Genomic DNA, 22,637 nt, shown 5'->3' with positions numbered 1-22,637 from the left:
CCCTTATTTGAGTAGCACGCAGGGATCTGGAAGAAGAGTGGCGTTGGAGAGATGGCATCGCAGCTGGCTGGACTAGGAAGTCTGAAAGACAGCGTGCGGATTTGGGTCATCGTGCAAATAAAGTGAAATATGCAGCACAAGCACAAGCAGTCAGTCCTCATTGTGGCTTCTTCTTAAGGGAGTGGCAGGTCTTCAGTGACTGCAGGATCGTTGTCTTGCAACATGTACTCTCGCTTAGTCAACAGCTCTAGTTTGTCCTCCTTAAATCCTTCTTACAATCCCACAGAAATCAGCACTATCAGAGATATAGTATCCAACCCCCCAAAATAGCTCAAATAACGTTACATATTGAGCTGTAAACATCCAGTTTACAGTTGAAGCCTTTCGTCGTAATGAGCGAGGCCTGTTGCTACGGTTACTCTACAAACACACGGACAGAAAGGAAGTTCTCAGACACCCGTCCCTGTATATTTTACCCATCGCGTAACCCTATCCCAATACCTATCACCACTAGATGGTGGTAGGTGAGTTATACTCCACGACGGGCCTTCTTTAACACAAGGTTCGTCAAAGCTTTAGAACTTTGGAAGAAAACATCGTGGATTATTTGAGGGGCAACGCATACGTTTGCAGTTTCCTACTAATTATTGTTTCCTGCAAAGAACTGTGTAGTTCAGCACTCAGTGTGCAAACGGACGCAACACTGAGCTGGTTCATTAAGTGACTTTTGTCTACATGTGAGCAAAGTCATGTTTCTAATAAACCACAATGATGACTGGTCGCCATGGGTGAAATAAAATCCAGAAAGCCTAGAAATATCTTTTTATTTTTAATCGATACCAACTGTAAATCCTGCAGCTCACATGGAAAAGTACAAGTACATGTTTAATAGTGATGAATAAAGAGACAATAGCAATCTACAGGTGCTTTGGTAGACACATCATGAAAGTGACTGGTTGTAGAAAGATCTGGATAACATGATAAAAATGCGATGGTTTGCACAACCCTGTGTGAACAGAGGAAAACCAGCGTGTATCACATGCTTATATCGTTCTTGCTAAAATGAAGTAGTGCTAAGCATACTCTGAAATATTTAACTCACCAAAGACTAAGGCAATAAATAACACTACTCAGGTACAAAGAGTCATCTGTCAGTAGGACCTCTGTTCTCTCGCACACCGTCTCCACATCGCTGAAACCTGAGGGAGCCACAGAATATCGCAGAAGGATTCGAACAGCTGAAAAACCAACTCACAATGTGCAACATCGATCTTTATAGTGTTTTCTTATATCCAGTGTCGGTGCATCTACTGTTACAACAAAAGGCACACATCACAAATATTCATATGTTAATGGCTGATCACTGTAAAGCAGCTGAACCAGGCAGATTCCACAGTGTCCAAGCATCTCTACACAGACTGGTTGGTACATGTATTCACATTTAGATCAACACACAACATTCCCGTATAATATAGTTCCGTTTTCTCCAGAATTCTTTTTGTCAAGTCACAAGAAAGCAGATTTATCTCTACATGGTACAAACGCGCCTTTGTATGTGAGGCCGTGTTGTGTGCAGTGTATTTGAACTCTGTGGCAGATCCAGCTACACTCGTACAGACAGTACACGTGGGGAGCTGACTTTGCCTTTAAACGACACATCTGTGTGGTTTCAAGACTCTTTATGTAACAGGTGTTTTGGAGGACAGAAAACAAAGGCACAGGGTGTATTTGGGTGTGTGCTGTACTGTTGGGGTGCTCGAGTCAGACACTCCTCACCGAGGTGACGTTTCCCATACATTTAAGGGAAATCAGGGAAAAATCCATCACACCTGCATGAAATGCAGTCATGTTGAAGATTACAAGAGAAATGATGCATCAGGGTTTTACACGAGACAGCCAATGTCCAGATGTGCCCATTATATTATTATTATTATATCTCTTTGATAGTTAACTACAAGCACTGAGCTCAATTATTTCATTTAAATATTCAATCTTCTGATTGATGAGATCTTTACACTTTATGGCTCAGGAGGTCGAGCAGATTGTCTACGGGTCGGGTCGGTGCTTCAGGTTTATCTACGAGCCAAAGTGTCCTCGGCGAGACATTTAACCCCAAACTGCTCCGACGGATCCACTGCTGTGATAAAGTGCGATAATAATATATGTGTAAATGGGCGAATGCAGCCTGTAGTCATGGCTTCGACTACGACCCAGACTGGGCAGGATGATTGAAATCAGCTTCCCAACCAGAACTCGTGCACACAACCAGTCAGAGTTCAAGTAAACTGCTGCGGTCACTCAGAGGACAGAAAGGCACTGGTGTCAAAGGTACAGACTGGTGCTAGATGCTGAGTCTGACCATGCAAACACTGTCTGGGTTTCTGTCTCTGCGTGTGAGAAGTTAGTTGCTGTCTTATGAGTTCACTCTGCTGTGAGACTAAATGTTGGCGTCAGGATCTGATCGGCCGACCTGTTAGTTTTGGTACCGAGTCACAGACTGACTTCAGCCTGACGCTGTGACTCTGCACTGTACTTATGAGGTAATCTGGCTTTCATGAGTTATATCAACCATTTGGTTACATACAGAGTAGCACTGTTTCATTACAAAGTACAACAACACGGCGTTAAAGCTAAATGTTTTGGGCTTTTTTGTCTTTTGGTACAAAAATAATATAGTAATAATATAAACCAACGTAGAGTGAAGAGCAGAGTACAAGTACGCAGATGGAATAATCCATACCTCTACATCAGCTCTGACGTCAATGACACATAAAGAGAAGTGTAATGTGCTCAGCGTAGATTCACTGACAGCATTTTCCAGAGGTATGCAGTTTCCTGTCTGAGGTGCTTTTGACTCCAGACTGGATTTTTAAACATCTGTTTATATTCCATGAGTGAATGTGCAGAACACTCCTGCAAGAAGAAATCCAACTTGCATATCGGAGAATTGAATATCTGAAACAAATCCCTGGATTTCTCTACTGGTGGGTTCAAATGTCGCCTGCCTTGACTTTAGATTCTTAGGACTAAAGCATTAGGAAAATCCCAAAGACATCAGCATATATGTGTCTGGACAGACCTTTTGGTTACAGTGTGTATGTGCGTTTCAAAAAGCATGAGTGATTGCTACAAGCATGATTGGTTGTTGATGGTTTCTGACTGACTTGCTGGAGAAATCCTTTTGAAGAAGAAACAAAGAAGCAACCATGTGTGTCTGGTGTGTGCACATTCAAAGACTCCAGACTGCTGAGGGTTCTCAGTTCGCAGGCCCTGGGTCAGTCAGTGGCATAGTGTGCAACACCTCATCCAGAAGCTGCAGGGCACGGTGCAGGTGGACCTCCACCCAGCAGGGAGTGTGTTTGATGCTCTGACGGGGGTAGTCCGGCCCCCAGCCTTTCACGAAGCTGAGCCGCAAGATACAGAGTCGCCTCAGGTCATCGACGCCAATGCCTGCTGCTGCAGAGAGACCTGCCAGTGAACAGGGAGGGGGAGGGGTTAATATCAGAGACCATATAAGGACATTTCCACCTGCTGTTGGTCGGTGTTTGGCTGTACTCGGTCACTGTGAATGGAATTAGTAGATTCTTAGTATATTTAAAAGTTGCTGTTTTTCCCCATCATGACAGTTTCTACCTTTAACTCCACTGTGAGTGTTGTGCGTGTCTCAGCACTTACTAACTGCAGGTGCAATCCCTCCGACGCTGCCTGGACCAGGAATGTTTCCTGAGACAGCGGCTGCCTGTGCAGCAGCTGCAGCTTGAGCCGTGGCTGCCTGCTGCTGCATCTGTCTGTGGCACTGCCGTAGGTCGAATACCTGACCGAGACACAACTGGTGTACACTGTAACAGCAAACCACCTGAGGCATGAAACTCATGAATACTGCTTTACTTTCCGCCCATTGCCCCCAACCAGTCACAGCAGATGCCCGCCCCTCCCTGAGTCTGGCTGGTTACTTCCTGTGAAAAGGGAGTTTTTCTTTCCCACTGTCACCAAGTGCATGCTCAGTGGGTGTCATTGATTGTTGCCATTTTCCTTGTTTTATTGTAGGGTCTTAAAAAAGCACCTTGGTAATAAATATATGTAATATATGCAGTTTATTACTGAGCATTTTAAGTGTTTGGTACAGTGTTCTTGTGCCCAGTGCCACCTATAAACCCAGTGCTGCTCACAGGTGTTCACAGTTTTAAAAACATATGACTAGGGATGGGTATCGTTTAGGTTTTATCCGATACCGGTGCCAAATCGGTACTTTTGAAACGGTGCCGGTGCTCAAACCGGTGCTTAAAGAATGGAGAACACAAAATTGGTCCAAAAACCTCATGTTCAGCTGTTTTTTGTAAAAAGATAACAACGTTATATGGCGTGCCCCCAGCTATGGGGCATATATGGTATCACTCTTGGCTGGAAGCAGTGCTTAAACAATGGAAAAAACACAAACTTTGTCCAAAAACCGCTCATGTTTAACTGTTTTCCACTTTTTCTTTGGTCATTTTAGCCTTTTTGTCCAGGGTGAAGGGAGTATCTGCCATCAAACAAGAAGACAGCCGCATGTAGCTATGATGATGTTTGCTAGTTCACCTTACATGCATTAATGTAATAACGTGGTTAGCCTACTCAACGTAAATTACACACAAACAACATTAAGCTACTCACGCAGAGAAGAACGGCTGCTGCTGCATCATCATCATTTCTGCTACACTGGCAGGGCTAGGGGCCAGGACTCTCCTCTTCGTGTTTTTGGGGGATGTTGCTAACTCCGGGTCAGATAACAGGCACCACACCCGCAGTAGATGCGCTCGGTGTGAGGTCTCGCAGCAAGCTATCAAATACGGCGCATTTCTGGGCTTTTAAAAAAAACGCTATGCGTCTCCAGGTGTTTCATCGGATTCTTGGTGTTACCTCCTTTGACAGTATCACAGTATCAGCTTAAAGCACTTGTTGCTGCTGAGTTTGCATCTTTTGCTGTGAAGTACAGCCAGACTTTGACCGCTTCGCCTTGGGCATTTTTAATCTGTAGCTCTGCTCTAAAAGAACGTATGTACCTGGCCCCGCCTACTATCCTCGGAAACGTAAAATTATTGGCTAGAATCTAAAGTGTATCACAGCTCAGGAAAAAAAAGCACCGAAATGTGCGCTGCTTTTCGGTCTGGTTACTACCGTTTATGTCAGAACCGGTGCCATCATGGCACCGGACACCGGTACCCATCCCTACATATGAATGATGCGAGCGAGCTGGATTTATACCTTGATGTAGGCTCCAGGGTAGATCTTGTGCACAGCATCACCTGGTGCCCGGCCCGCTTCCCGATCGAGGTAGTAGCTCTGTACAAACACAGCATGGTCGCTCATACAGCGCATCCACACATCCCCCTCACCACGACACTCCAGCTGCACACCTTTGCCTATGTGTAGCCTGGAACACAGGGAAACAGGTCAGGAAGCCAGCATGTAGCTCTGCTTTGGGACGGTGTGCAGGGAAATGATGCAATGAAAATAAAACCTTTTGTGCTTATTTTGAAAAATGTCTTAGTGTCATTGTTATCACCAAATACTACCATGAGAAAACATTTTTATCTGCTTATTCAACCAGTGTTGGCTGAAGCCGACGCCACATCACTACGGGCGGTTAACTACCCATCAGAGGCCAATTTTCAAAAGTGTGGATCTGTGGAAGCAGCCCCCCAAAACAGGAAGTCAGGGTCAGCTTCTGTTTAAAAGTCCGAATCCTACGGGTACTGTGCAGAGTTCAGGTGGAGCCAATGGCCGAGGGGACTCGCCCGCTCCTACATCCCTCTGCTTCCCTCATTTAAGAAAACCCGGCATCTTACAGACATCCCTGTAGCTCCCCTCTAAATCGGTGCACTTGGTAACAAACTGGGTTAAATTTAGTAGTCTGGAAAACTCCGTCCCAAGGACTGGTAAATGGACTGGTTCTTATAGCACTTTTCTAATCTACCTGTCGTTCTCCCATCACGTGGTCGCAGCAGATGGCCCCGCCCCTCCCTGAGCCTGATTCTGGAGGTTTAAAAGGGAGTTTTTCCTTCCCGCTGTTGCTAAAGCACGTGTTCATGTAGGGTCATGCGATTGTTGGCGTTTTCTCTGGTTTTTCTGTTTTACTGTAAGGTCTTACAATAGAAAGTGCCACGAGGCAACTGATGCTGTGATTTTCTTCATTTCTGCGATAAATAAATTCATGATAAAAAAATATTTCACATTTTTAAAATTTTGCACAGCGGTTAGCACTGTCGCCTCACAGCAACAAGGTCCTGAGTTCAATTCCAGCACCCGGCCGGGGTCCTTCTGTGTGGAGTCTGCTCCCAGTGTTTGTGTGGGTTCTCTCCGGGTACTCCGGCTTCGTCCCACAGTCCAAAGACATGCAGTTAGCTGGGTTAGGTTGGAAATGGTTGTCTGTCTCTCTGTGTAAGCCCTGTGACACACGGACGACCTGTCCAGGATGTAACCTGCCTCTCGGCCTATGATAGCTGGGATAGGCTCCACCCCCCCCGACCCTGACACGGGTAAGCGGATTATTTTGCAGTGAAATCCAACCACATGTAATCCAGAAATGGTCACTTTTGGAATTTGAACTTCTTTTTTAATGTGTACTCAAATGTGGGACTGCTTGAATTTTAATATACAGACATTTTTAATGTATCTGTCCCAAATATCCAAGAATTATCCATATCCTGATTAATTGTGGATATTGAATGTAAAGTTCACCTGTGATGTTTACGAGCTATCATAAAGCCTCACTAATCAGTGCTGTATTGTACAGTCTCACTTTGGGAGAGGAATTATTGTAGGGTCGACCGCACAATACAAAGCGCCTTGAGGCGACTGTTGCTGTGATTTGTATAAATAAAACTGAAGGGTGATGTTCTTTGCTGAGTATTCGAAAAGTCATTGCACAGTTTGTGTGTCTGCGTCAACACACCTGGCCCTCTCACTTGCATCTGTGCGATGGACATTACTCAGCTGGCCGAGGCAGAAGCGATCACCTCCTGACGGGTCAACATAACCATCCACAGTCACTACCGGGCAGCTGGAAGGCACCTTGAACATCTCCCCCACCTGAACATCCATTTCAAAGTAGGAGACAGAGCACCAAAACTCTGGTCCTGCAGTAAGAGAGAAACATGTTTACAACAAAGTCAAGAAAACAGACGATCTGTTTGTGAAGTGCACGACTCAAAAATGATTTGAGATGTGTTAATAGACATTTAATATGCGTGAAAATCAGCCATATGTAAGTAAAACACATCATCAGCTTCTGTTACTCTGTGAGAAAATCTAAAGACAGATATTCAACGTACAAGCCCACAGCCCTGAGAGCTCTGAAACTATATTGTGACAATATGAGGTAGAGCGGACTGGTCCACACTGACAGATGGCTGGATCAGAATCTAGAATTTCTATGACGTCCATGTAGTTCAGTAATTAGGAAAAAGCCTTATTTTTGTGTTAAAATTTCATTTGGACAAAGTAAGTGACTGTGGGGGTGCGACTGGCTCAGCTGCAGGGGAGGGGCGGCTCAGTGACGCAGGGGGGGCACAGGCGGTGCATTTGGACTAATCACAGTCGAGAGACCAGCTCTGAGCAGAGACTGTGGAGCTGTGCATGTGTGTGTGTGTGTGTGTGTGTGTGTGTGTGTGTGTGTGTGTGTGTTGGGTCCATCTTACAGTGACCATTACAACCACAGAAACTGAAAAACTGCAGTGGACAAAAAACCAACAACTAAGATGTTAAACTGACAAAAGACGAGCATCAAAGTCTCCGTATGTAACCGCTGGGAATATTATTGGTGAACAGCCGTGTTCATATTGACAAATGGTGTCTAACCTGAATGACTGGACCCTGAAGGAGGGAAAGAGGTTGAGCTGTGATGCTGGGACCCTAAAAAGCAAAAAGATGCGTACATTAGTCTGGAGTGGCAAAAAAGCAGAACATTTGTAAGGCTGTGGCAGGCTGTGACGTTTCCACACTCGACCTTACGCTGAGACGTGTGGCTGTCCGGGGTGTGTGCATGACAACAAACATACAAAAACATGATGACAGAAGTGCTGAACGTGAACTGAACATACAATCATGGTAAAAAGAAGGACACCTTCTTGCAATTTGAATATTTTACAAATCAGGACAGAGTAAAAAAAAAACTCCTAAAGTCATGCAGAAAATAGTTAAATCAAAAAATAATGTGATGTAACATGAAGTAAGTTATTGATTGTGAGCAAACCCCTCCCCAAACATTCAAGCACAGCACATTTGAAATGTGAGTTTTTGACCTGTGCATGTGACTGTGCACAGTGTCAGACATCACAGCGTGCACACGCTCTGTGTGAGGCTTCATAAGGGAGGAAGTTCTGCAGCAGTGCATTCAAATATCAGAGTATCAGTGATCAGAACAGGACACATTGTGAGGCATTTCTTACAGTGATGGTTTGGAAGATGCAGAGGAGGCTGTTGGTGACCGCGCCCTTCCTGCTGGGGTCCAATGGGAGTGTAGGAGGCCGTGCTACTGCCTGTCCAAACAGCTGCGTCACAGGAAAGCAAAATCTGATCAGTGTTTTTGAAATAACGCGCTCAAATCTGAAATGAATGTATGCAAAAGTCAAATTAACCAGTGAATAACTTACTAAACATCCGTTAGCTAAATGTGCAGAAGAAATCAGAAGCACCTTTGTTTGTTCTTTGCACTGCATATTTATTTATAACCTGCATATAATCAGCACTAAGAATTCATTTGTAAATAAAACAAATATTATTTCCAATTAAAAATGATTAGAACTCAGATATTTATCCAACATTTACTGTTTAAGTGCATGTTTGAAACTAAACAATCCTCCAGTCTGTAGTGGCTGTAAACTTCAGACTAAGCTGACAAAAGACAAGACTATGGCCCCGCCCCTCCCTGAGCCTGGTTCTGCCGGAGGTTTCTTCCTGTTAAAAGGGAGTTTTTCTTTCCCACTGTTGCCAAAGTGCTGCTCATAGGGGGTCATATGATTGTTGGGTTTTCTCTGTATCTATGAGGCGCCTTGAGGCGACTTTTGTTGTGATTTGGCGCTATATAAATAAAACTGAATTGAATTGAATTAAGCAGCATCATGTTTACACTGTTTAGTGTCGAGCTCAGGAGCACATGCATGAAAAGATTGGTGTTAATGAATGAATCAAACCAGCTAACGTGTCCAGCACTAACCCACGGAAACAAATATGAATGCTAACAAGTGCTTTTGATTCTTTTATTACTGGGTGAACTGGCAACAGGACCAAGAGGCTTTGATTTGTAAGAAGTGCGTTAGTACAAGGACGTGAGCTCACTGTGGAATGAAGGCTGAGTCTGAGACTGCGTATTGCTGCTGTATCCATTCTGTCTATTCAAATGAGAGGGAGGTAGAGGGGGCTGCTGTGAGTGGGTGTGCTGCGAGGGATGCTGGGCAGCCTGCTGCTGAGAGGAAACCTGGGGTGGGCTTTGAGGTCGTTGTTGAATGACTTGAGCCTGTGGAGATGGAGTTTGGAGACAGCCATCACCATGACTGCCCTGCAGTGGCAGCATGGAGCCAGAGGCAGGCACTGGAAGACAAACAGAGGAGCACGTCGGACCTGGTTTACATGCTGTGACTGTTATCAACTATCTGCGGAGGAAAGATAGAAAGAAGCTTTGTCGTCCCTTAATATAAAGTTTGAGCAGTCCCAGTGTAAAACAAAAGTACACATGACAAGATATGAACATTGACAGGTTCATCAAACTGCGCTGAATAATGATCTGCTGACCTTTGGGTGACACAGCCAGGTTAGAGTATCTGGTAACAGGTGGGGGGCCGTGGGGTTCAGAAGGGGGCAGAAGGGGACTATAGTGGTCTGGAGCTGCTTGGTGGTCGGACAGAGGCATACCAGGCGGAAGGTCCATCTGTATACAATCAGGGATGTATTCTTCTTTGATTAGTCCGCTCGATGCAGCTGTGAGAGGCAGGAGGAGGTGAGGTCACACAAAGAGGCACAGCACTGATTTGTATTTAATGCTGATGGATGTATGAGTGCGAAGGAGAGTTCATATCAGACTACACCATGTAAGGGGTCACCTGCCAAAGGCCTTCAATGATGTGAATGTACTTAATATTCTAACAGAAGTCACAGTGTGACGTGGGCCTGTTCACTACAGCCGACCACTGGTGTTTTCATTTAGCTGTTTAGTGTTCGTGTAAATCACACACATACATTCCTCTGCTCGTTTCCTCATTATTTAAAAATAAAGTTGTGATATTAGGAATAAAATGAGAGAAACAACAATGCTGTCGAGGCTCTTTTTTCACGAAGGGACATAATTATCAGAGACGCTGCTCATGTGGGACAAATGCACACGAACAAATCTTTAACGCTGTTTTTTGCTTTCATTTACTAACACTTGCATTTATGTCATGAAACATGTTTGTTTAGTAATAAGAACTGATTCATGATTTCACATTCATGTGTAACACTTCTGATCACTGTCATGAGAATCGACCATAAACCTTAAAGTAAAAACATAAATGACTGGAACGGAGCAGCAGCTCCCAGCAGTTCATTTCCTTGGACTTGTTGGTCCGCTTGCCTGTCGATCCCGCGTATCTGTTCCACTAATGCTCGCGACACCGTTCAGGCAACAAAGTAACGTAACGACTGCTGGAACAAATTACTGTCTCCTGGGAGGAATTAAGCAGTGATGGCAGAGGGAGCCAATCAGAATCGATGAGGAATTGAATCATCAAGTGGAATTTGAATTGCTACGTTCTTACTGATTCCATCCCTACGTGTGACTTTCCCACAGATCCCGGGGTCATTTTAGTCCAGCCTCTCGGCAGCTTCGGTCGTCGCTGTGTAAATGTTTTTTGACTTCTCTGTCCCGGTTACAAAGAGATGTTTGAGAGTTCGAAGTGTGTGGTTGGCTGCACAGCACAGAGTGACTCGGATGATGAGAACACGCTTTCTGTCAGTATCATTAGTTAGGTGGTGTCAACCACACGTCTGAGGAATACAGAGACTTCTTATAGACTGCTCATTGCATATGAATACAAACAAATCTCGAGGTCCCCAGTTACAACATAAACATTTACTAAATGTATTTTGTCACAACTACATGTGGATTGGAAATGTTCATGCTGTGTTTCTGTGAAACAGAACTCACCTGTGTTTTGAAGGCTGAGACCAACTTTTAGAGAACAGGGACAGAATAAGAGAAACATTTTGACTGAAGACATCACAACAATATCTGTCATTCATGATGTCATAATGTCATTGCAGGAGACCGTGGAGTCCACGTAAGAGCTGCTGAGGTAAAGCGTTGACCTACCGATGCCTGGTGACACCACCCTCTCATAATGGTAGGGGTTGACACACACGCTGTCATACTTGAGGTCAAAAGCATACTGGCAGAATTTGACATGCTTTAGTTCATTCTTGTGGAGGTCAGGCCAGCGCCACAGCCGTGCGTAAATCACATGAGGGAAGCCTTTCCTGCCTGCCACCTGAAGAGACAGCAAAGCAACATTACAGCAGTTCCAGTACAGTCTAAACCAGGAAGCCTGTTTTAGAGCTACGACAGGGAAGCTGTGAAGCGTAACAGGAAAACCTTTGTTGACTTCCTGCGTACAGCAGAGAATTGTTTGTGGATCTGTATACTGCTGTCTGAGTGACAGCGTTCAACAACAGTACAGATGAGCAGAGCAGAGCGCAGCTTCAACACGCATCTTAGTCCTATTGTCTCAGATTTTGGCCTCAACACTACAACACCCAAAATAAAAATACACCGACAATGGCCACCAGACTTCAAGGTGAAGTTAGATTTCACCACACAAGCCCTGCTTGCCTTGGTTACCATGATGGGAAGCCAGTGCTGCATACACACTCATCCGCCACTTTGCATTGATATGTGTACACTGTGGTTGTGGAGGGCTGGACATGGTCGGCAAAAATGCTTCTTCAAACGTTTACACAAGGCTCAATTGTTACTAAGGGGTGAGATATCCCCACAAGACCACACCTGCACCACCACCGATGTAAGGCAGGATGGACCTGTGCTTTCATGTTGTTTCTGCCAAATCCTTAGTTTGTACAGGAAAAGTCCAGAAGCTCGGAAGTTTTTAAAATACTACAACTATCGGACACCATCGGCCATGTTACGTTACGTCCCTTTAATCACCGCTCAGCCTCGTTCTGATGCTTGGTTGGAACTTGCAGGTCATCTTAGCCACATACCTAAATGCAGTTGCTGTCATGTGATTGGCTGATTATACAGTGGGATGCAAACGTTTGGGCAGCCTTGTTAATAGTCATTATTTGCCTGTAAAAATCGTTGGTTGTGACAATAAAAATGTCAGTTAAATACATCATATAGGAGATGCACACAGTGATATTTGAGAAGTGAGATGAAGTTTATTGGATTTACAGAAAGTGTGCAAGAATTGTTTAAACAAAATCAGGCAGGTGCATAAATTTGGGCACCACAAAAAAAGAAATGAAATCAATATTTAGTAGATCCGCCGTCTGCAGAAACTCCAGCCTCTAAACGCTTCCTGTAGGTCCCAATGAGAGTCTGGATTGTGGCTGAAGGTATTTTGGACCATTTCCTCTACAAAACATCTCTCGTTCATTCAGGTTTGATGGCTTCCGAGCATGGTCAGCTCTCTTTAACTCACACCACAGATGTTCAATAATATTCAGGTCTGGGCTGAGATGAACGTTCCAGAACGTTGTTCTTGTTCCTCTGCATGAAAGCTTTAGTGGATTTTGAGCAGTGTCTCGGTCGTTGTCTTGTTGAAAGATCCAGCCCCGGCGCAGCTTCAGCTTTGTCTCTGATTCTCCAGAATCTGCTGATACTGAGTGGAATCCATGTGTCCCTCAACTTTGACAGGATTCCCAGTCCCTGCACTGGCCACACAGCCCCACAGCATGATGGATCCACCACCATATTTTCCTGGAGGCAGCAGGTGTTGTTCTTGCTGTGTTCTGTTTCCTCCATGCATAACACCCCTTGTTATGCCCAAATAACTCAATGTTAGTTTCATCAGTCCACAGCACCTTATTCCAGAATGAAGCTGGTTTGTCCAAATGTGCTTCAGCAAACCTCAAGCGGCTCCGTTTGTGCTGTGGGCGGAGCAAAGGCTTCCTCTGCATCACTCTCACATGCAGCATCTCCTTGTGTAAAGTGCGCCGAATGGTTGAACGATGCACAGCGACTCCATCTGCTGCAAGATGATGTTGCAGGTCTTTGGTGCTGGTCTGTGGGTCGACTCTGACTGTTCTCACCGTTGCTTCTGTCTCTCCGAGATTTTTCTCGGTCTGTCACTTCGAGCCTTAACTTGAACTGAGCCTGTGGTCTTTTTCTCAATATGTTCCTAACTGTGGAAACAGACGGCTTAACTCTCTGAGACAGCTTTCTGTGTCCTTCCCCTAAACCATGATGCTGAACAATCTTTGTCTTCAGGTCATTTGACAGTTGTTTTGAGACCCTGTGTTGCTGCTCTCCAGGGAAAATTAAACAATCCTTGCACACTTTCTGTAAATCCAATAAACTTCATCTCACTTCTCAAATATCACTGTGTGTGTCTCCTATATGATGTATTTAACTGACATTTTTAATGTCACAACCAACGATTTATACAGGCAAATAATGACTACTAACAAGGCTGCCCAAACGTTTGCATCCCGCTGTAGATTTACAGCTGAATAGGTGTACCTAATAAAGTGGCTGATGACACTGTATGAAAAAAACCTACAGAATTTTCTGACAGTTCAGGTTTTCACATAAAGGTCAGCTTTTAAATTGCAGCAAAGATCGGTAGGTAATTAGTCATGTAGACGGAGACAAACTCGCGGCCCGCGGCCCGTTTGCAGCCCACGTCACCCCTACTTGCGGGGTGACGTAAGTAAATATTAAACGGAATTTAATATGAAGGCAACAGGCAGAGTGTTACAGGCGGAGCCCTTTAAGAACGTAGCCTCATTCACAGTGTGGTCCGTGCTGCAGGGACAACCTGCGGGACCGCCTCTCCCATTGTGTGTGAGCGCGAGGAAGGGAGGAGAAGCAGAATCAAAAAGATGGAAGCATGTAAATATAATAAAACCACTGCAGCCAAACAGAGAGCCTGACGAGCCCAGCTGTAAGTAAGCTGTTAAGACTCGACTGTACAGCGTGTTCGAGTTTTCCTCTGAATCAATAAGCTCCGTTGGAGCAGCCTTTCAACGTCTCTCTCTGTCTCTGCTAGCAAAGTTGACCCAGACAGTAAAGCTAGTCAAGAGACCCCTTAACTCGACGTATTAGCCGGCGGTACCTTTACTACGATTCAGACCAGGCTGAGCTAACAAGAGAGTACAAACTGTGTTAGGTTAGTGAGAGTTATTCATAAAGAAAACAAAGATGGTCTATGTCTGCATTTTCACTTTGTTAAATACGAACAAAGTTATAGCAGAGGTGCTGCCACGTGTCTGTGCAGAAAGACAGGACCAATTTGTTTATTTGGCAGTTCAACGAAAGGCTTCGGTTAGTTAAGAGTGAGTTGAAAAAAGCTTTGTCTTATTATACAATATTTAACCTCCTAGGACCTGAGCTCTTCCACAGCAGCATTTTCATTTCTCTTTGATATTTGGGCTGACTGGGACCCGATGAATGTAAAAACAAAGAATTACCAGATTTTTGTTTCCAAGAAGAATGAGAGCCACATATGAGGATATTAGTTTAAAATTTCAGTAGAACAGCGGCAGCATAATGTCCTCGTAAGTGCACATCAGGCCCTTGTAGAGCAAAATTGAGTATTTTGGTCTAAATAACCCACATATGTGGACCCAGGTCCTAGGAGGTTAAAATAAAGAAAAACACTGTTTTTGGACATAATTGTGGCTGTTTTCTTGTTCTAATTGAACACTTTAGTGTCCAACGAGACGACAGTGCCAGCAGCGGCCCCCAGCTCCTCTGAGTTGGAGACTCCTGCTCTGGATGCTTCATTCAAACCAGAGACTGACAACTTTCAAGGTCAATACAAACCAAACCAAGCAGGAAATGTGATGTGGGACGATTCCCCAAAGCAGAGCAAGACAAAGCCAATAGGATACAAAGAGTGTTGTTGCACAAAGACATCAGGATTTTGGCAGAAAGTTTGTGACGTTGTAACACTAACATTTTGTCGTTTTTTATGCCTACATGCTGTATGTGATAAACAGTGAACCTGAATCGCACTGTCAGCCCTAAACAAAACGACTGCTGCACCAATAAACCTCAAAGCACTAATAATTGTGTATAGAATCGCACTTCAGTTGAATACTGACCACAGCAACTCTAACCCGCCGAGGAAATTCGTAAACATGAAATGAAAAAAGTGAAATCATTGATAAACATACGAATCATGCACAGAAAGATCAAAGCAGTGATCAAAGTGACGCCCTTCATGCTGCAGGTGGACTGACCTGCAGCCGTCCATCTAGAGTCCTCTGGATGGTGACACACTTGCTGGGATGAACACCATTGGTGGTGACGGCAGTGATGAGAGAGTCCAGCTCGTCCTTCTTCTCCTTTAGCTTCTTCACCAGACTCTCGATGGCGCGCTTAGCAAAGCCCTCGTTCTCCCCGCCCTGCCGGTGGCACATGAGGCTGTGGACGATGCTGAGGCAGGCATCGTTGCTGCTTGGTGGGTTTACTGACATGATGGTGCTGTCACAGGGCCAAAAATGGACATTTGTTCTACTTACTAGGCATGTGACAAAAAGCAGAGACATCTAAAGTTGATGGCAGCTAAAACATGGCGTCATTCCTGTGTTGCTTACCTGGTGTTAAGTTGGTCCACCAATGAGTGACCAGAAAGTTCACTGGCATCATGATGGCCCAGCTCTGAATCGTTCCCTGTTAGTGGAGCAAGAACACCAACACTTAGTGGATCCTAGTGAGGCCACGTACACAAGAGTCACTAAAGATGAAGAAGGTGTTTCTCAGGCTGGCTTTTTGTCTCCTCCCAGTCCTGAATAGTGATTGTTTACAGATATGAATGTGAATAAGAACTGTTAACCACTTCAGCACTAAGCCACCGCTACTCTGCCTCGTCCTCAAATTATCCCATTCACAAGATTTTCAGAAAACTTGACCTCTGACCTTCATCTTGAGGTCGAGGTCACTGAAATTCAAACTGATCTGAGATTTTCAGTGGACGCAACTATGGTAGAAATGTTGAAATCCTATGTCACCTCATGCTTGAGTCACAGACTTGACTGACGATAACACCCAATCAGCTTTTTCTGCCCGAGGGTTGAAAAGGCTCCACGAGGCAGCCGGGCCACAAAGAGCTGGTTACTCTTCCTAAAGGCAAAGCTAGCTGTGAGGGCACACTGAGGTATGAAGGTACATATGATGCAAAATGTGAACATTTGTCAAATAAAATGTGAGGACTGTATTTTGACATTGTTCACACGCGTGTTTTTAATTTGCAGTTGCAGAAAAATATTCACAAATGTGCAGACTGATATCTTCACAAAGCCAGAGGCTTTAATTGAATAATTCAAATTTTCTTCATCTTAATAAACGTTAGCACATTAGCACTGAGTAAATCCACACAGACATCAGAAATCCGTGATCAGGGAGAACATACAGAGAACATACAGAGAACAGCAGAGACGGTGGAGGCACAGACGTGTCCATGCTCCTGTCTCCGTCCTTTTAGGATTCTGTGATGGTGGAAGATGGTTTGCCTCCCACTGACAGCACTGGGAGGCAAACCATCTTCCACCATCATTGGACCTGCTCAGGCGATTAACAACTAATTATTAATTCACATATTTACATCATTTTAGACACTTTGTGTTAAAAAGCAGGATGACAGCCACAGACATTTTGAAACCAACTTTGTGGTCTGACTGGTTCTGTCTGATCTTTACTGTACCAACCACGGGTCTGTTGTGTGTCACCCAGCTTCCTCATCAGCCATCTACTACAGATGATGATCAAGTATGTGATCATTACTACAATAGAACCTCAGAAATATGCAACACCATATGTGATTGTTCATGTTTATGTGGTTTGGCATTCATTCTTTTTTCCTTTTAAACAACAATAACAAAGTTTTAACAAGCCGTTTAACAACATTCATTTACTTAAATCATTGCAAAGTTCCCTGATGTGATTCATGGATTTCATCTGCATGAAATTTCATTAGAAATCAAATCAATCTGCTGCATGACACCAACTTGGCACAGTCGCCTTTTAGCATAATAAACATGGAGGTACTGAGGGAGACTCTGGTTTCAGAGGTGAAGTAACGGTCCTCTTTTACTGCCAAGCTGGGTCAAACTGAGGCATATCCAAGCTGTCACAGCAGCATACTGATCAGTGCATTTATGCTATATAGCTAGCTAGCTAACATTGTTTCTTCATTCATGCTTTTTTTGCTGCTGCATCTAATTAGAAGTGAAGGAACTGTGATGTTTGCACTGATGTCCTCATTAATCAGAGTGCTAATGTACTAAAAGAAAGCTCTGAACAAACTTACCATGGCTCTGTGTGCATTGTGATTGTGAATCAGGCATGGGGAAAGAGGACAGCACTCCTTTGCCTCTTTTCCACTGGTGCCTACTTGGTTTGACTCGATTTATTGATGTGGTACTCAACTGTAATGTCACTTTTTTCCAAAATACTATTTCGAGTTTAATCTTGATTTTTTTTTTTTTTTTTTTGGGGGGGGGGGGGGGGGGGGGATCTGCTCCTAATGCTCTGTTGCAGATTAGAGTGGACTTCAGCAAAACATCTTCCTCTCTCTGCTTCTTGGGGGGAGGAGGGAACAGAGAACGTGGCCCCAGAGTGCTCAGGGCCTGGATCTCTGTGAGTGCTGCCCACTGAGCCGCAGCACCACAGTTCCTAAGTCCCTGTGGAGGGTGGGATGCACCAAAACTTCCATCGGTGGTTGTCTAATGAGCTGCCAATGTTTTCCTTTCGTACAGACACCTGGGCATCATTTTTGTCTCCAAGGATATCCATGTCAACATCATCCCCCTTGTCTTCTCCGCATCCCTCTTTCCAGTCAAGAAGCCGGTTGAAGAGAGGAGGAAATTCAGCCTCCGGGACCAGGATTCTGGGAGTGATGCCAGTGTGTGCCTGACACGATACAGATGCAGAGGGGATGGGTAGTTTCCCCAAGACAGTCAACCCACAACAGCTGGGTGAGGGCAGGATGCGACATCCTTAACCTTCCCACCACCAGCGTTCCCCTGAGAGGATCCAATGTGAGCCATACCCACTAATGCTCAGCTTTGACAGCTAACAATAGCTACACAGTCACAAGCTCACTTGAGGTGCTAGCTTTAAAACCGCTTACTAAAAACAATATACTGTGACGAAAAAATATAATTCCAGTGTAGGAACATTTGTGAAAGCGGAAAAACCCACGTTCATGGACCTGCATCAACAAGCACTGGATAAACTTGGTCGGGGACCACTGAGGAGGTCTAGTGATCTTCATGGGGAAGAAGGAATGCCTGGTGTGGCCACTAAAAAAGGGGGTTGGGGACCCCCTGTCCTTGAAGCGACTGGTTTGTCTTAGCCTGGCGTGGTAGACCTTGACTGGTCACACCAGAGGGCGCTTCCCACAGTGAGATACCAAGCAAGATACCAAAGGTAAAAAAGAACTACAACTTTACAGACTGAAGTGTAACAACATAGTAAATGTCATGCAGCATTTTGTAACAAAGCAAAGTATGGTAAATGGTAAATGGCCTGTATTTATATAGCGCTTTACTAGTCCCTAAGGACCCCAAAGCGCTTTACATATCCAGTCATCCACACATTCACGCACACATTCACACATTGGTGATGGCAGCTACATTGTAGCCACAGCCACCCTGGGGCGCACTGACAGAGGCGAGGCTGCCGGACACTGGCGCCACCGGGCCCTCTGACCACCACCAGTAGGCAACGGGTGAAGTGTCTTGCCCAAGGACACAACGACCAACACTGTCCAAGCTGGGGCTCGAACCGGCAACCTTCCGATTACAAGGCGAACTCCCAACTCTTGAGCCACGATCGCATATAGAATTACCTCAAGGTTCATACTTTAAAACTGTACAGCACAGTCTTGTGAATGTTTCTTTGCACCTTTTTTGCAAACACATATGCGAACTTTGAAATATCTGCTATTTGCTTTAAAATGAAATGCACAGTGTGTTCTGCGCACAGTTTCTAAGCGTGTGGAGAAGGTAGGATATTGTAATGCAATACGGCCTTTTACTATAGCCTAACTCATGGAAAGAATACAGGCAGCCGCTGCTTTTAGTGACTGCTATACTTTCCTAACCGCACACACACTTCCCTAAACATGCTGTTCATGAAACAGGAGCACCAATATAATACTCGCAATGCAAAATCACAGTTGAATGGACACGGCCACGCCAAACTGACCGTGTCCTATGTGCTTAACAAAACCTGAACAGTTTCCAGGCCATTCATTCCAGTCAGTGACATTCCGCACATCCCGAAACCTGCTGCCTCGACATGCCCAGCTGATATAATACAGATATAAATATGAAGGTTATTTACATTTTCCACTTAAACTTTACCAATAAGATTGGACATATTTGAACGCTGGAACCGGAAAACGGACGATACAACACCGGTCAGTATGTACCAAACGGGACAGTAGAAAGAGCAGTTGTTGCATTTTAAAAGCAACAATTTAGCAAGCTAACTTGACTCTTCCTCACGCTTTCGTAACAGCAATGACGAAAAATAGAACCAAAGATAGAGAAACTATTTCTACTTACACATCAGCCAAAGTAGAGAAGAACTTGGACAGAACGATCGCTGAGCTATTCGACAATTGCCTCAAGTGTTGCACTCCGACAGCTCTGCGTGCTGTGTCTGCTGCCCAGAGCTGCCGTTTGTGTTTATAGCGATTTTTGTTAGATCTGAGTGTCTCGCTGTGTTCACGGGGGGATTTCTCTGTGAATTCCTGTAGTGGAGAAAGCCAGCGTTTCTCAGTGGCTCTACTGCGCTAGCTTGATGTTTCTCAGTTGTTTCATCCCTTTATCAGACCCACTGTCTCCTCGTGCATCTTGCCCCTTCCTCTCGTGCACGCCACAATAACAATAGCTGGGAGACGACGTGCGCGTCAGTGTCTCGACACGCCGCAGCCAATCGGCGGCCAGGTGTCACAGGGCACGCACCTCTCGGCCAATCGCGCCGCGGTTCTCACAGCAGGACCGCTAGCCACGAACTGTCTGGTTCGCCTAGATTGGCCCGCGAGACTGTTTTTCTAAAGTGGCGCCGCTGAGGATTAGCCCCGAGTCACCACCACCAACTGGAACGGCACGGCTCGGTATTTGAGCACGACTCCAGCTCACACTGAATACATCAACAACGCATGTTAGTTCACTGACACGTCATTTACATGTGCAACAGCACAACTTTGGCCTTCTAGCAGCAAAAACAGGGAAAATGGCACTCGGAGAATCCTTACACGAAGACTGCGGTAACGTCCGTGGGGGGAGGGGGCTATGCCATGATCGTTTTAAATCAGCTGTGACCCTTCTAATGAAAATTTTAGATCCTGTCTCCCAATAACAAGCCAGAAGTGCTGAGATTGTTGCAGAAGAATGGACTCAGTGAAACATTCACAGTCCAAACAGAACATTTTGTTTCCAAAATGTCAGATCTGTGAACACCACGCATTTCTCCCAGTACGGTGACGATTTGGTAAAAATACAGACAACTAAAGACACTACGCTCTACAGGTACATTTGCATTTAAGTGTCTTTAAGTATTTAATGTGTCTATAGCTGAACATACAATTCAACGTGTACAGAGAGTTTACCTTCCACAAGTAAGTTTCTACTCTGGTTTAAACAAAACAGGCCCTCCAAGTACTTAACAATACGCGTCTGCTTTGAAACTACTCCAGGACAAACAGCCACAACATTAAGGGAACAAACACTGTGCTTGTGTAACTGCAGGACAAACAAACTCAGATCACATCAGCACAGAGAGCCAGTAGTTTACATTTGGGGCTTTTCTGATACAAAGTCTTAATAATTTACATCATGTTCAGGTTTATTTTAGGAAAATGTTTGGATTAAAATACAGCCTTTAAAGGACATTAGTCATGTTGCATAGGAGAAGGTCCTGAAGCCAATGACCTCCATGTGCCTCCAGCAGCAACCCAAGAAACTGTCCATCACATCTTCTCTCTTGCATGTTGTTACAGGAGCAACATTTCTAACATTGCCGTCATGGATAGAAGTATTTACTGTACATTACATGGAGAAACGTTCTGAGCCACCTACATATTACACTTGCTGATTTTGGCTCTGTAATTCACCACAATGCATTTTAATTAACTTGGATGCAGCTGAAGTGCAGACTTTCAGCTGTAATTCAGTGGGTTGAACAAAATGATTGCAGAAAAATGAAACGACCTGGATCTTTTTTAAAACACAATCCCTTCATTTCAGGGGCTGAAAAGGACAAATTAAATAACTGAAAGTAAAATGTTCACTTGTAATACTTGGTTGAAAGCTCTTTGCTGACACTGACAGCCTGAAGTCTGGACTCGTGGACATCACCAGATGATGGTTTCCTTCTGTTTAATGCTGCCAGGCCGTCACTGCAGCAGCTTTCAGTTGCTGTTTGTTTGTGGGCCTTTCTGTCTCAGGTTCAGTCTTCAGTAAGTGAAATGCTCAGCTGGGCTAGGATCAGGTGACTGACTTGGCCATTTAAGAATATCCCACTGTTTTTCTTTGATAAACTGGGTTGTTTTGGGTCATTGTCCATCTGAACTATGGAACATTCAGTTTGACTGCATTTAGCTGGATGTGAGCAGACAGGCTGTCTCTGAACACCTCAGAGTTCACGCTGCTGCCTCTGTCCTGTGTCACATCGTTAATAGACACCAGTGTCCCAGTGCCACTGGCAGCCATGCACACCCGAGCCATCACTGTGTTTTACAGATGATGTGATATGTTTCTGATCACGAGCTGTTCCACACCTTCGTCATACTGTTTTCTTGCCATCGTTCTGGTTGATCTTGGTTTCATCTGTCCAAAGGATGTTTTTCCACAACTGTGCTGGCTTTTTCAGTTCTTTTTGTTTAATCAAAGTCCAGTCTAGCCTTTCTATTCTTGAGGCTTATGGTCGGCCTGCACCTTGCAGTGAACCCTCTGCATTTAGACTTGGACATCGATACAGCTACCTCTCCTGGAGAGTGTTGTTCACCTGGTTGTGATGGGGTTTCTCTTCACCGTGGAAATGATTCTGTGATCATCCACCACTGCTGTCTTCTGTGGACGTCCAGGTCTTTTTGTGTTGCTGAGTTCACCAGTGCTTTCTTTCTTTCTCAGGATGTACAATCTGAAGATTTTGCCACTCCTAATATTGCAGCAATTTCTCAGATGAGTTTTTCTATTTCCACAGTTTAAGTACGGCCTGTTTCACCTGCATGGAGAGCTCCTTTGACCACATGTTGTCTTCCAAATGCAAACACCACACCTCAAATCAACTCCAGGCCTTTTATCTGCTTAATTGATAATGACATAACGAAGGAATCACCCACATTTGTCCAATTACTTTTGGTTCGTTTAAAAAGCAGGTGGCACATGTTAAGGAGCTGAAACTCCTAAACCAGGGGTGTCGAACTCCA

At 44.7% G+C, this 22,637-nt stretch overlaps 1 protein-coding gene across 4 annotated transcripts; it reads right to left on the bottom strand.

The window, feature by feature from the left end:
• Window positions 1-807: 807 nt before the first annotated feature.
• On the bottom strand, window positions 808-20,974 carry smad10a (SMAD family member 10a). Of its 4 annotated transcripts, none has more exons than XM_026155853.1 (13): window positions 20,817-20,974; window positions 15,793-15,868; window positions 15,436-15,679; window positions 11,327-11,501; window positions 11,162-11,185; window positions 9,772-9,957; window positions 9,319-9,570; window positions 8,430-8,531; window positions 7,840-7,893; window positions 6,935-7,118; window positions 5,245-5,413; window positions 3,676-3,829; window positions 808-3,468 (listed from the first exon to the last, which is right to left on the bottom strand). In XM_026155853.1, exons 3-13 carry the CDS (start codon window positions 15,670-15,672, stop codon window positions 3,257-3,259), a joined length of 1,749 nt encoding a protein of 582 aa, XP_026011638.1. In that variant the 5' UTR covers window positions 15,673-15,679; window positions 15,793-15,868; window positions 20,817-20,974; the 3' UTR covers window positions 808-3,256. The 4 variants fall into 4 exon arrangements, with proteins under 4 accessions (XP_026011638.1, XP_026011639.1, XP_026011636.1 ...); XM_026155854.1 differs by lacking the exon at window positions 20,817-20,974 and adding an exon at window positions 20,463-20,550; XM_026155851.1 differs by lacking the exon at window positions 20,817-20,974 and adding an exon at window positions 19,768-20,445.
• Between the last annotated feature and the right edge of the window lie 1,663 nt (window positions 20,975-22,637).

The sequence above is a fragment of the Astatotilapia calliptera genome, chromosome 22 (assembly GCF_900246225.1).
Source record: "Astatotilapia calliptera chromosome 22, fAstCal1.2, whole genome shotgun sequence".
Taxonomy (NCBI): Eukaryota; Metazoa; Chordata; class Actinopteri; order Cichliformes; family Cichlidae; genus Astatotilapia; species Astatotilapia calliptera.
This window is presented reverse-complemented; position numbering and strand designations above follow the sequence as displayed.